Source organism: Porites lutea, chromosome 14 (genome assembly GCF_958299795.1).
Source record: "Porites lutea chromosome 14, jaPorLute2.1, whole genome shotgun sequence".
NCBI lineage: Eukaryota > Metazoa > Cnidaria > Anthozoa > Scleractinia > Poritidae > Porites > Porites lutea.
Genome location: NC_133214.1, coordinates 18,889,038 through 18,903,736, shown reverse-complemented (window position 1 = coordinate 18,903,736; position 14,699 = coordinate 18,889,038). Strand labels below are relative to the sequence as shown.

The window sequence follows — 14,699 nt, the reverse complement described above, 5'->3', positions numbered from 1 at the left end:
TCAGCTATTGGCCAATTTTACCCCCTTGTCCCTAGTAACAGTCCCAGGTGTCTTTGCGAAATTTAAGCTTTGTAAAGTGGCCAATATCCCTCGGGCCTCTGTATCAAAACGAGGTTAAGTGCTCGGCCTTTGATATGGGGATGATTTTTCATTCTCATGCAAAAAACTCATTTTTACAAGAAAGGTAGTGCTCTTGGCCTCATTTTGAAAGTGAGGGTTTTTGGAACTCGGAGTGGCCTATTACATATGTTAAGATCTGTTTCAAAATATAAAGGCGCCTTACGATATTTGTACAAATAATTTATAGGAAAGCCCTGTACTTACCTGACAAGTTGCCAGTTGCTCAAGCTGCAGGGTAAGAGAAACATCTACTGTCACTGTTTCATTCAACACATCAGTCTGATTCTCAATCCACGATGACAAGTCTGCGCTCGAACTCTCAAAGCTCTGCCACTTTACTAGTAAATCATTAACCTCCTTCTCTTTCTTGATAAGTTGAGTGGAAACTGATCCAAACCGTTCTGTAAGTGTTGTTATTTCGTTGGTCAGTCGCTTGGAGGCAGAGGGTTCGCTGTTCTGCGCCCAGTCCGTCGCTAGTTCCGACACTTCATCGATTCTACTACTTATCTCGTTCATGTCGTCTCGCAGTACCTTCAATGAAAAACATACCATACATTAACGCACTAAACGCAAATTGTTACAGACCCAGTCCTCACTTCATGCGCCCTTTTTTGACTTTTTTGACTATTACCATATTATTATCGATGAAAGCAATGCAAGGTACGATTATAACCTATAGAGTGCGAGTTCTTTTCTGGTCTATGGATGAAACAATTTTTAGCGGAAAAAAACTTCAAAGGGTAAGTTGAATAGCTTCACCACCACCACCATCGTCATCATCATCATCGCCATCATGACTGTCGTTGCGGTCGGTATTTTCATCATCATTATAGTTATCAACTCTCACTGCGTCCTGTTTGCAGGGGATAAAGTGTGTTTAACCCTTCCAACATCCTTCCAAAATGATCGAGCTCTACTATTAAGCCCCTTTATTCCACTTTGGGGGAGCAGGGGTGGCGCAATGGTGACAGCACTCAAATCTCGGCGTGTTGTTGGTTCTCTTCTTTGCTCCGGGAAGTTTTTGTTCGGATGCTCCGGTTTTTCCCTCCACTCAAAAACCAACACTTCCAAATTCTTAAAAACTCCTGAGTGCTTCGTGGGTGAACAAATCACAAATTACAATTTTACACTAGTATATAATACAAAATAACAATCTCACCTTCAGTTGTTCAACTTCTCTTTTAAGTTCTTTTACGTTTCCGGATGCATTCACTCTGAGTCTCTCCTCCGTATCATTCAGTACACTGTTTATGTATTCAAGGGACGCTTGGTATTGTTTACTAGCTTGTACAGAGCCCTCCAGCCAAATTTCGTACTCTCCGACTTTGGAGGTAAGTTCTGCCCACCTCTCTTCCACAGTCTCTATTGTCTCCTGGACCTCTTGTTGGTCAAATGCAGCATCACCTCGCAAACGCCGGGCAGCCACAAGGAGGGTTTCCACAGCTTCTTGTTGGGTTGCTAGAAAACCCTTCATTGCCTGTGTAACAAACCAAAGGTGTAATTGTAATGCGAGACAAAATAAAACCCTTGGGTGACAATATGACAGCTTAAAAATATGTTACGACGTTATCAATGAGTAACGTGGTAAAACTTTGATCGGTACGCAAAAAACTGTAGTTGTCATACGCCTTTAATAAGAAAATGATTTAATTTTAAAAAAAACGTTTTTTGAACTATACAAGCTATGGTGCCTTGCGAGAAACTACTTCAAACAGGCCCGCTTTAAACAACGACCAATCGAATAACAGGAAGGAATGAAAAGCTCATTTACCGACGTTATAAGTCACACGCTCTGCTTCCTACAGGAATACATAATTTTTCTGATTCTCTTGTATGTAGACTCCAACGCATCCGTTATCAGTCTTATAAATTTCGTGACAAGACAAAATAACGGATTTCTAGACTACTTTTGACAGACAATACCCTTAAAATAAAGACCAACGAAGCTATAGAGATGAAGACAGGACGCCTCTCTATTAACTGGGATGGGAAGGTAGAACTACCGAACATCAACGATGAAGTTCTCTTGTCACGTGACCATCCTAAGGACACGTGACTGCAAGGTAACAACGCACTTTCAACTGATGAAGGCTGAACGTATTCAGCCGAAATACTTCAGAACAAATTTATTACGTTTCGAGTCTATAATTTCTCAAAACTGTTACTGAAATGGTTGACAACTTTACTTTGCTTCAACACCCACCTTAACATCCTCAAGTGCAATTTCGAACTCCCTCTGAGTGACAATTCTTTGGAACCTGTTTAACGTCTCTTCTCTCGACTCAAACCAATCATTGATGTTCTTTAATTCAGTGTAGAGCTTTTGAAAGTCCACCCAGCGATTCAGCGCATGCTTGAGACGCTCGTCTTTTTCCGAAAGAAGCGTGACCAGTTGCGTTTTCTGCGAGTTAAGACGTTGAACGCCATCTGCTACTCTCCTAACAGAGACATTTTCTCTGTGGTTAAGTGACTCGTTGACTCTACTGGTGAGATCTTCCAAGATTTGCTCCCTGATATCGAGTTCTCTTTTGATGTTCTAATTCAAGGAAAATGAACAAAGTATTGATTAAAAATATTTTCAAGTAAACGTAAAGAACAACAAGTAAACTTACAGAACAACTGAACAATGCGAGAAGTCCACTTCCGGTTGACGCACGTCGCTCAAAAACGTCTTTGCTTACGCTCTCTGTTAGTTTGTTAATTACACTTAAATTTGAAACAAGTTTGCCCAACAGTTTTTCCAGTTTCAATCCATTTTCAACTAAGTTTGCCACCCGTAGAAACATACGACACGAAACAGTTTCAATGCCAAATATAGTCTTAAATAACAAAACAGGGCCATTATTTTTGGAATTCAATTGATGCGAAAAAGCTTTGGAAAGGATAGCTCACAGCGTGACATAGCATGACAGCGTGACATAGTGTGACATTGCCCCTTTAGAGCTGGACAGGTAAGTGCCCATCCGTCACCAGCACCAAGGCCCCAGCTTACCTTATATCGTCCCAACTGCTCTTTTGCTTTCTCAAACGTGGCACTACCAAGAACCAAAACTGGTTTCTCCATAGTGTCCATGGCACTCTTAAACCACTCCTCCAGCTGATCCACGTCATCAAGGCACCGCACGAGAAGCAGGTCTGTTTGTGCCCCAAGAAGGTCCTCTTCGCGATCCTCGAGTAGAGCACACAGCTCAGACCAGTTGTCATCCAGTCTGGCCTGGCTCTCAAGAATATCCTCTGCGTTTCCATTCGCTGCCTTCTCTAACTGAGAAGCGATCTCATCCAGTCTCTCTTTGATGGCTTGGTGATTTTCCACTTCTCTTTGATAATGCTGTTAAAGGAGTAACAAGATTTCATAGGCATCACCCCCTCATTGACTCCCAAAGAATCTTGATAAAATTTCAACTTCCACAGAAGGACGAACAGAACAGTTTAATAGTCAAGAAGTAACTAACACAAGTTTAGTTTGATGGGTTATATATATGGTAACTCGATTTCGTATATTTGGATTGTAACATTTGAAAAATTCCTTCACACCCATACACCAACCCCAAAAGTTATCTTTTACGGTTCAGTATAACAAGTAACTACAAATAAGCACAGCTTACTAACTTGCAGTATCACTTTAAAGTCAGTTAACAGTGCTTCTTACGTTTTATTGACTCTATAGTCAATTCTCGATGATTGATTCTTGATTCTTGGTTATAAGGAAAACCCGAGCGTCGAAGGTGGAAGATCGGAAGATCGAAAACCTTAAATCAGTCGTAGAAAGACGAGTAAATGAGGTTTTAGCTTTACTGGTCACTCGATAAACCTCACTCAATGGAAAGCACCTCTTGGATACCCTAAATACTAGGTTCTCACGATAACCGTGTATTGAAGATCATCCGGATCGAGAATCAGTCGTCAGGAATCGAATAAATAACAACCTTGATGCATTACAAAGACAACACTCGACTTACCCTCAGATGCTCCAACTGTCCTTCGACCAGGTCTAAACTGTCATCACAAATCTCCTCATTCCTCATCAGGCTGAGTATTGACATTAGCCAATCCAACATGTCATCCATGCCGGTCTGATATTCCCGCCATAACTGCAGCAAGCGCTCTAGACGAGGCCGCTCCCCCCGGGTCTCTTGACGGAGAGCGCGCCACCTATCTCGTAACTGATTCAAAGAAGCCTGGACGCTTGCATTCCCTACAACACGTCAGAACATACAAAAACGGCGTTGCTATATTTTTAGATCATATTTAATTAAGAAACGGATAAATACTATGTTTTGTTGGTATTCTAAGGCCGGGTTAGAAACCGTACTTCACATGAGCAGAATCAAATAATAATTCACAATTATTGGATGAAGTTTAATTGTGATATCCGGAACAATCAAGGTGTTATCAGCCGAGCCGAAGGCTAATACTGTTAACACTTACCGAGACCTTGATTATCTGGCCGGATATCACAAAAACTGAATCTAATAATTGCTTTATTATACAGTGTTTTGAAGAAAATAACGACAAACACACCATCACATAGAACACGGTTTGAAATTGCTCTTGGAAAGCATGCATTGCGCGCGCACCCAAAAGATTAGTCACCATTTAGCTGTAGGTCCGGCTCATATGAAGTACGGCGTTTGACCCAAGTCTACTTCACTCTCAGATTAGGGGGTTCATCATCGAAACGATTAATTTCAGTCTGTGGATTTTAAACCACAAGTCGTGAGTTCTGATTTTGCGAACCCTTGGGACGCGTGCATTATATATATCTCTACCAAACTGCACAAAGAAACTCTATTTGTTCTGACCTGTGGCAGTCAGCACCTGTTCCCCTTCATACACCAATGCGTCCTTGGTTGCTTGACGCTCGGTAAATTTACGGTCGATTTCACGATATTTCATCAACTTCATTAAAACGGCATCGATGCTATCCTCCGGCATTTGCCTGGCTGCGGCGAACGATTTTTGAACCATATTGTCCATCCAAGAGTTAAACTTCCTCGATGACTCTTCGAACGACTGCCACTGAATCAACACCGACTGGAAATATTCAGCGTTTTCTTCGCACACTTCGTACATGCTGTCGGCAATCTTCTTGACATCTTCGTACTTTGGACCTACCACGTCAGCGTCAAGCCTTTCTCCGCTTTGCGCTGCAAATTGTCGCATCATGTCAACTTTAGATTTGTGGCTGTGAATACTGCGGCAAAACACCTAGGGGTGAAAACAAAGATGTCTGTCACCCGACTGTTTTTAAGAACTACATACCGTAAAAGTCCAAAAATAAGCCCCGGGGCTTATATTTTTCAAAGGCCCTTTTTGAGAGCCTTATTTTTGGAGGGGCTTATATTCGGAGGGGCTTATTTACGGAGGGAAATTTGCGATTCTCGTTTGGGCTAGCCTTATAGTTGGAAGTAAATTTACCGTTTTTGCTTTGTTTTTCTTTGTATTTGAGGGCAATTTTCCAAGTACAAGCCCCTGGGGGGCTTATATTTGGAGGGGCTTATTTCTGAATTTTACGGTATGTTGTGGTTTAATTTTATTCCAGGATTAAATTTTATTTTCCCGTATGTATCAAACAGTTTATTGCAAACTTATCACACATTGCTGACTAAAAAGAACAAAAGGAAGACAGACATAAAACCGAGGATAAAATTGAACCACAACAAATTAACTACAGTTGAATATGTTTTCACGTTTGAGAAATTACATTAAAGTCATTAATCAGGTTACATGCACAACCGCGAGTGATGAAACACGTAAGTGTGATAATTCAAATAAAAGTTACTGAGCAGTACGTTTTGGGGGAACTGTATAATAAGTTTCACAAGGTGGTTCTAACTTTTGAGTCTGTGGATGAAATCCTCAAGTGTGACCATTCAAATGAAAGCTACTGAGCAGTATTTTCTTGTAGTACTGTTTATAATGCTGTACAAGGTGGTTCTAACTTTTGAGTCTCTGCATGAAATCCATCTTGACTCAATCGAGTCCGCAGAACTGATTATTACAACACATTACCTGAAATTGCGTAAGTCTTTCTTTCAAGGCTTCCATTGTAGGGGGTAAGCTTTCATCACCAACAAGATCATGAAATGGTTTCTCCTGCTCCGCTAACCACTCAGAGAACTCCTTTAATTCCTCTTCGTACTGCTTCTTCTTTGTCCTGGGAGATTTCTTTTCCCCGCTCGGGGGCGTCCTTCGCTCCCTGGCGGGAGAAGTCGATTTGCTCCTGGGTGTTGTTTGCTTAACTTCCGGTTTCTTTTCCTCCGGGGTTGATGCTAATACTGGTTTTTCCCTCTCAGGGATAATGGATTCGACGACAGGTACTCTAGGGGGAGTCTGAGCTTCACCAGCCAAGAGACCTAAGGCTCTTAGTTTCCGTTGCCTACTTTGTAGTATTGCTCGTATTCTGTCCCATCGTTTGTTCAGGTCTGAGAGACGTGCCTTCTTATGGGGACTAGCGCCCTTAGAGGACTCTTTATTCAAGAAGTCATGAAGGCATTCTTGAATCAAACAGTGGCTTTGAAGGAACTATTAAGGTAAAAAGAAGTTAAATAAAATGATCAACAGAGACGTGAAGGACTATGGGTGTGGCTATTCTCCATTCTTTTTTTTTTGGTAATTATCATTTTCTTTCACGTTTTTACTTTCTTTCATTAACATTTCATGTCCAAAGACAAATGTAACTTAATACATTCCGAGAACTTGAAATTGACATCTTGTACATCATGACTTTCAAACGCGTTTAAAGCGACAATCTTTCTTATAAAATGTCTCACCAAAACCTTTCTTATCAGAAATTCTCCAGTACAGTGGCACTAAACAAGTTTTTAAACGAGCCATATTTTAATAGCTTTGTATTCTTGCTTTTCTTATATACATAACTTAACGTTATGCTTTTCTCTCATGGTTAACCTTGATATTTCCTTTTCAGATGTTTAACAATCTTACCTCGAAGTAAAGCAGCTCCAAATCTTTATCTTTTTCGTTGAAAGGCCCCAAATGCTTTACAAAATCTTCAATGTCGTCCACAAGCTGAGACCATTCATGCAACTTTCCTTCAAAATCCCTTCGATGAAGCAGAGCTGTTTCCACCTTCACCATCTTCTCCAAAGCAGATCTTAATTCCTTTTGTTTCCTCAAAACGAGCTTCATGACGCCATTCATAAGACTTTTCAGGTCTGAGATTTGCTGACGGAGGTTTGTATTCTCCGCAGCTGAAGACGATAATCGTCGCGAGACGGAATCCATCTTGTTCCTAGCTTTCAGTAGATTCGTTATGAGATCCTATTGAACAAAAAAAAACTAAGTTACTCCAAAATGTCACCCAGACAGATCTTCTTTATCCTTTTTTTTATTTCATAATAAAAAAAACATCCAAAATATGTGATCCAGGCGAAATCTCAATTTCATTTTGAAAACTAAACCCAAGAAAGGAAAGAAAAAGCGAATGGCACTTTGCTGAAGTAGTTTGAGAGATTTCGTTTGAATAGTCATAATACAGATACCAGAGTTAAAAATACCTTGTGTAGCAAGATAAATAGTACCACAGGTAAGAAACATGCAATGACTCTAAGAAACTTTCATTAAATTGATCACAAAAGGATTTCATTCATAGACTAAAAACAGTGCCACAGGAAAGTACTTCTCAGTAGCTTTCACTAGAATGGTCACACTTTAGGCTTTCATCCACGGACTCACAAGTTAGGACCATCTTGAACAGCATATTTCACAGTACCACAGAAAAGAACGGCTCAATGGCTTTCATTTGAATGGTCACAGTTTCATCCACTGACTCAAAAAGTTACAATCACCTTATCAATACCATCATTTCAGTGGTCACCCATGCACATACCCTACACTTACATACACTGACCTGAAATCGAGTTAACTGTTCCTGGCAACTCGTCAGATCACCGTTAACAACTTCCTCCGTTACCGCGCTTTCTTCTACAGACGCTAATTCTTCAAACAGCTCGTGCAGCTCAATCTGATTTTTCAAATCCTCATCATAAAACTCTTCTACTTCATCACGATCTTCGTCTAGCTCAAGGCGGCCTTTATGTCTCCCACAAACACGATCCTCGTCGCAAGCTGGAGTTAAATAAAGTGACCTCAAGAAAGAAAAGTTCTCCGTAAAAGCTATGACCTCCTGCTGTTGTGAACTTTCGAGGTTCTGGGCCTGTTCTTGAACACAGCGCTCGAGAATCCCCTGTTTTGTTGAAGCTCGTTCTTGAACATATCCCCAAAGTTCGTTGACCTTACAAATACATGGATACAAAAATTAACAGGATTTAAGATCTGTGTTTATTTGCTTTATTACTACTACTTCATTCTCATGTAAGTCTCTCGTTAAGTGTCGAACGTTATATGGTGGTGTCTTTGGGTTTGCTTCGCTACGTTGTGTGATTGGCTAAAACATGACCTCAATTTTTCAACCAATCAAAAGCACAGCGAAATATCTTGGTTTACGTGTTTTGCGGCGCTTAGCACCAGTTTCAAGCCCACCTCGATCCCAGGGTCTCTCTCCTTTACATCCTCTGGGACAGAGGTAGCCTGGGAACAATGTCTTTTCTCCCATTTCTGGAGTTTTGAGTGATTTATTGGTTGTGATTGAGGAGATCTCGCTTTTATGACAGTGAATACTAAGGTTGAATGGGTCTGATAACCACAGCAATAGCGTGCATGAATAATCTGACTAAACAGATAGTGATCAGTCAAAATATATAAAGGTGTCTGTGAAACAAGTGCCTTTCATGACAGTTAACGAATTGTGAAAGGTTTGAACCCAGGAGTCATTTCAAAAGGTTGAGTTTGATCGTCCGGGTGAACGTAGTCCTGAATAGGACTGTTGTTGTTGATAGTGACTGACGTTTCGACAACCTGTGCGGAAGTCATCTTCAGAGTCAAAGTGAGTTGTATCACGTCAGCCATCAACTGACGATCAAACTCAACCTTTTGAATTAACGAATTTACAAGATGATCTGGTAAATTACTTTTTTACTTCAAATCAACCAGTTGAAGACTGACATTGTTTGGCCAGCCTAGTATTTGGTCACCCAATTTTGAGTGCCTTCAATTTTGATTTTTATTCCATACTGCTGATCCTGATCCACACCAAGATTCCCCCCAAGATTCGGCTTTCTCTCTCTGCTGTTTGTCCAAGTGGTCCTTGCAAAAATTGTTTGTCACCTTAGTGTCGCGTATTTTGACACCTGACATTTATGCGTTTATTATTGCGAAAAAAAAATATAAAAAGTTATGGCATTATAGATATAAAACTTAAAACATAACAAAATAAATAGCAACATTACATTGAGTCGCAGTTCTGAGCTAACAACAATGGTGAATGGACGGTTAGTGTTGTAGTACCTCTCTAAGCCGCTCTTCCAAGATAATGTTCAGGCTAGCGCTTCCGTGAAGAAAACTGTGCGATAGCAGGTTCATCTGATCGAGTCGATCTTGCTGTTTTGACATCACAACGCACAAAGCCTGATTGAAAAGAAATACATTTACTTTTGAAATAATTTTCCATGAATATGTGGAATTAAATAGAAACGTTGCGGCGTTTATGCTCTCTATATAAACCCACATTTCAATAAAAACAGGCGAACACGAGCCTTGCACAAAAATAATCGCGCGCTGCCATATTTGCCTTGTTAATCTCGCGAGTATGACAATAACGCGCGAGTACGATGGGCTCCCACGCGAGAAATTTGGTACCAGAAGGCGGTTCGCTTATTTTGGTGGTGACTGTATAACCGCTCTAGACAAAGCAACTCTCTCGTAAGCTGGTTTTAGGGCGAAAAGGGCTACCTTTTATAAACATCACTGTAATAATAAAGAATTTGTCTTCACTTACCACATGCTTGGCCAACTCATCCTTCATATTATCCTCTGAATCCAGTTCTGTCGTAATTAATTCCTCGATGGAACGCAACTTTTCAACCAACTTTTCTACTTCCACTAAAAAATCTTCCAGGGACATATCCTCGTGAAGCAAGTTTCCTGACTCATCAAGTTCCTTCAACGGGGAGCTCCTGTCCATCAGATCTAGGGGCCGAGAGGTGAAAAGTTCATAATCAGGGTCCCTCACAGAGGTCTCGGCAAAACGGAGCCTTTCAGCTTCCTCGGCTTTCCGACGCTCAGCTAAAATGGACGCAATTCTGTCCTGGGGTTTCTCGACCTCTGCGTCAAGCTCGCCTACCCTCAGCAACCTATCCAGTTTATCCATTTCATCGTTTGGCGCGGAGATGACTGAACTGGATGACTGATCATCTTCTCCTGCCTGCTCGATTGTTTCCGACGAACTGGGTGCATTCACAGCTTCGTATTTGCGTCTTTTATCGTTTCTTTTCCTAACTTCGTCGGGCTGAGGTAGTGCTCGAGTATTGTTGCTTATAACGGGAATCACATCGCCTGTAACAACCTCCTCTAAAGGCGAAGCAGAATCACGGAAACCTTCTGGCTTTGAATTTAATTCCTCAGCCTGATTGCCATGTTTTGCATCTTCCTCTTTCGCGGTGGAGACCGGAAGTTCAGACGGTGTACTGTGACGCGGACGATCATCTCCAGTCTCCAAGTCGGCAGAGATGTCAAATTCATGTAACGCGTTATCTGGGATTGCTTTATAAGACGGAAGTATTATTTCCGTCTCCGCATTTTCGGTCAACTCCTGGTCTTTCGATAATTCACGACTGTCATCGCCCGAAATTCCACTTATTGCTTGATCGGACAAAACACTTTCCTCTGGGACATTTGATTTGTCATTATCCTGTCTCTGAGAACTTTCTTGCGTTGCGTCTGGTTCATCATTTTTGATCTCTGGAAAGTCAGTATTATCGCCTGCAGACGCCTCGGCAGGTTCAACAACAATCTTAGGAGGACGTTGTCCATAATAAACATCGAAGTCGTCAATAAAGAATTCACCAGCTGAGCCTGAGAAACTGCCATTATCGAAATTATCTGAACTATTTTCTGTTACATTTTCTGCAAATTGAACTTCCAAAGCGCTCCCATCCTCATCAGTCACCGTCAGCAACGGCACGCTTACATCATGTGGTTTAACACGTGATTCATCGCCATCGTTACGAGAGTACTCTCCGTTTTCGAGACCATTTGAGTTTAATGTCACATGTTCATTCGTTTCTGCGCTGTTATTCATAAGAATGCGTTGATACTCATCTGGAGAGACAGCAATCCCCTCATTAAGAGACATGCCCTCGTTCGAGGTGCCATTGGTTGAAGGCTCCTCTGGCAGGCCGTTTTCTTTTAAAGCATTCTCTCCAGGCATATGACCGTTCTCTCTGCGTACAATCCCTTCAAACGACTCCATAGATGAGACGCCGCTTTCCGAATCTCCTAAATCAGAGTCTCCGTTTTCTAAGACTTCGTGCCCTGGAGGTTTGTTCTCCACGACTTCCACGTGAAGTGCGACCAAAGCAGATGCTCCATCCATCCTTGGGGTTACTGTGACATTGTGCTCTGACACACGAGCGAGCTCTTCACCAACATCTGAAATTTGTCGTTGTAGTCTCTCCAGTTTTCCTTTGATTTCCTGTCTTTCCATATCTGGAACCTCAAGAGGCAAAGTCTGGTATCGCTGACGGAGATCTCTTGATAAACTCTGAATGAACTCCAGCTCTGACGAAAGCTCCTGAATACAGAAATAAACAAATAAATAAATAACAAATATTTTAATAATAAATAAATCTAGCTTCTTTAACAATTTAATTTTAGTACAAGGTATATTCCGCACCTCATTTATAACCTTGGGGCTCGCCTAAGCAAAAATTCAACTGAGTATTTGGCCCTACCGTGAAAAATCCCCAAATCCAGTCCAATGTTCCAAATTTTCGACGAACATTGCTCCAGGTAGAATTGGCCGATTTTCTTTTTCTGATAGGCGTTATTTGTTATTTAGTAAAAGACAGTGTGGTATTAATGGAGAAGGAATTACTATAATCTTTCCTTTTATTCAGAATTACACCTTATTGTAATGAACAATGAGCCAAGAGTATTCCCTCTGTTGCACCTGTTCTAGTGTAAAGATAATTGTTTTTGACTTCCGTTTTAATTGATTTTTCTAGTAAAAATACAAAAAAAGAACCTAAAACCTGAAAAATAATAGTTGCCCTACTTAGACGGCACCCTTTCGTCCATGGAATAGATCAACCTGGCCAATTATCAATCAAGCGATATTAGCCTCCATAACAACTAACATGGTAATTCATACTTATGTTTTTAAAACAAAATTAAACAGAAATTAATGAAAATGAAGGATTTTAATCGCAATCCATGGAGGGCATTGGGGATAATATTTATTACAATATATCGTTATTATTTTCCTTTTAAGCGGCAATTTCAGAACAAAAAAAAATAAACCTTAAAGAACAACAAGACTCCCTTATGTAAGAAGTAATTTGTTCATTAAATAATTGGGTCACCTTCCAATCGAACAGTGTGATATCTACATAGCGACCAAAGTAAACTTCCAAAAGCAAATATCCCGTGGTTAACAAACAGTCACCCTCGATGTATGCCGCCCTATCTTGTAAAAATAATAACGCTCCACGGCGAAACAGCGTGAAGCGTGACACAAGATTTAAATCAACCTTTATATGCTAATCTTAATGTTTTCTGTATTCTATAAAAAGAATGAAAGAAACAAGATGAAATAACGCTCTCGACAAGAAACATTCTATACAGACAAAAGGTGTGTAACGAACAAAGATTCACGCGGTCGATGTAGCAATGACTTTGTCTGATATTTTTAAAAAAAAATCGTCGTAAAATCACTTTCAGACTAGTTCTCTGCCTAAGCTAAAAAACTCTACCGAGATAATCATCTCCCTCACCTATTTTTACAGCCTACCAAAATATTATGCATTTTACTATTTAAAGTTAAAAAAAAATTACTAAATTCGTGTCAAGTATAATTTGAGGTCACTGAAAGTAGTCAGTTTTTAAATATCTATTTTTTTCAATTAAATATTTTCGAAATTATATTTTGAAGATTAAATTTCCAGCTGTTCTCGGGATCTGGTTGACAGAAAATCAATGGGTGCGATAAATAAAGACTTCCCCTCACAAAAATCGCAACAGGAATCATAACCGCTAACGCTTCGCAGAGTTATAAAAATCAAAACCCTACCTGTAGTTGTAGTCTGTCGTGCTCCTCGCGAAAGGATTCGAAATTTTCAAATTCCCCCAGGTTTGTATTGAGCTGTTGAAGCCTGTCGCTGCAAACTTTCAACGCGACGTTGAACTCCTCCACGCTGTTGTGGCTGATCGCGCCGACATCTCGCTCTTTTACGTGCATTAAATTCTGTATTCGCTCCAGGCGTTGGGATATATCCTCCATTTGTGTTGCAAGAGCCTTTTGTTCCGTGCGATCGCTTAGCTGACCGATCAAGCGATCTCCTTGGCTGCGAACGCATTCGAAGTCGCTCTGTCGGACGTCGAATTCATCGGCAAAAGCCTGAAAATAGAAATAGTGTAGATACACATCTGAATTACTATTAGCCATGACGTCTGCCGGCGAGTAGTCCTTAATGCAATCCACGATTCCATCTAGATCCCGGGCTCGCTATAGCTGTACTCTCACGAGAGAAAGCGGTCAAAATATAATAGATTGCAGGCATAATTCATATAGTGGTATAGTATATCTTGACATCAGCTAGTCTGTCGTAGTGTAAATCGAAGTGTCAATGTCAAAATCAGTGTTAAAGGTGAATTATTATTCACTGCAAATGTGATCTTCTTCCTGAGGAAATATTCCAACTTAAATTTTCTAAGTAACCATATTTCCAGAGCGTAAAAACCTTAAACAGATCGCAGCCACACGCTGAAAACATGGCTAGCGATCGGCCGCATACATTACAGTTAATTAATTCAAGCTTGACACCGTTCTTAGGCAACGTGGCCCGGACAGGGGAATAAGATAAATTAAATACCAATCGTTCGTTAAATACTGCTTGTCACAGAGCGACAAGAACCAGAGAATTTTTATAGGATGCGGGAAAATTTAACTAACCACCAAACGAAGCGTAATTAGCGACCTGGAAACGTAAACTTTCGGATTCGCTCCACAAGTTTTTTGACTTCGAGTGACATGTCAACAATACGCGTGTTCTAGATTTTAAAAAAAGTTCCGCACAAAACTTAAGCTTTTTGAGCTTTTTTTGTAAACAAAAACCTAAAAGGGCATGTTTAAGGTAGGCAAAGACCGGGGCAAAGACTCTTGAAAAACTAAATTAAAAACTACGTTACAAAGCTATAAATCACACCTACAAGTCACTGAACCATGAATAAGCAGCTATAAAGATAAAACTTCGCTATTAAAAAATATATTAATGATTTTGTGGTCTATTGCTTATACTCCTGAAACTCTGGCAAATGAAAAAACTGTTAGATATAAGATCTTTAACTTCATAAAAAATCCTCGTAATTGAAAATATTCCTAAAGACGTCGGGAAAATAAATTAATTTTAGAAAAAATCACTAAATACACCGACTCTTAGACTTATATTCGGTTATGAGCATGCGTTAGGGGTAACTTAGATATTCATCTCTCTTAAGAGACT

At 40.4% G+C, this 14,699-nt stretch overlaps 1 protein-coding gene across 1 annotated transcript in view; it reads right to left on the bottom strand.

The window, feature by feature from the left end:
* Nucleotides 1-14,699, bottom strand: part of LOC140924219 (nesprin-1-like) — a 102,592-nt gene that overhangs the window by 12,211 nt on the left and 75,682 nt on the right. The window contains exons 48-59 of the mRNA XM_073374255.1: nucleotides 13,268-13,594; nucleotides 9,977-11,770; nucleotides 9,487-9,606; nucleotides 7,991-8,374; nucleotides 7,066-7,401; nucleotides 6,133-6,645; nucleotides 4,923-5,328; nucleotides 4,080-4,315; nucleotides 3,113-3,448; nucleotides 2,324-2,656; nucleotides 1,280-1,597; nucleotides 325-651 (exon numbers count right to left, since the gene is read on the bottom strand). Of these exons, the coding sequence (XP_073230356.1) occupies nucleotides 325-651; nucleotides 1,280-1,597; nucleotides 2,324-2,656; nucleotides 3,113-3,448; nucleotides 4,080-4,315; nucleotides 4,923-5,328; nucleotides 6,133-6,645; nucleotides 7,066-7,401; nucleotides 7,991-8,374; nucleotides 9,487-9,606; nucleotides 9,977-11,770; nucleotides 13,268-13,594 (5,430 nt within the window). The remainder of the gene's footprint in view (nucleotides 1-324; nucleotides 652-1,279; nucleotides 1,598-2,323; nucleotides 2,657-3,112; nucleotides 3,449-4,079; nucleotides 4,316-4,922; nucleotides 5,329-6,132; nucleotides 6,646-7,065; nucleotides 7,402-7,990; nucleotides 8,375-9,486; nucleotides 9,607-9,976; nucleotides 11,771-13,267; nucleotides 13,595-14,699) is intronic.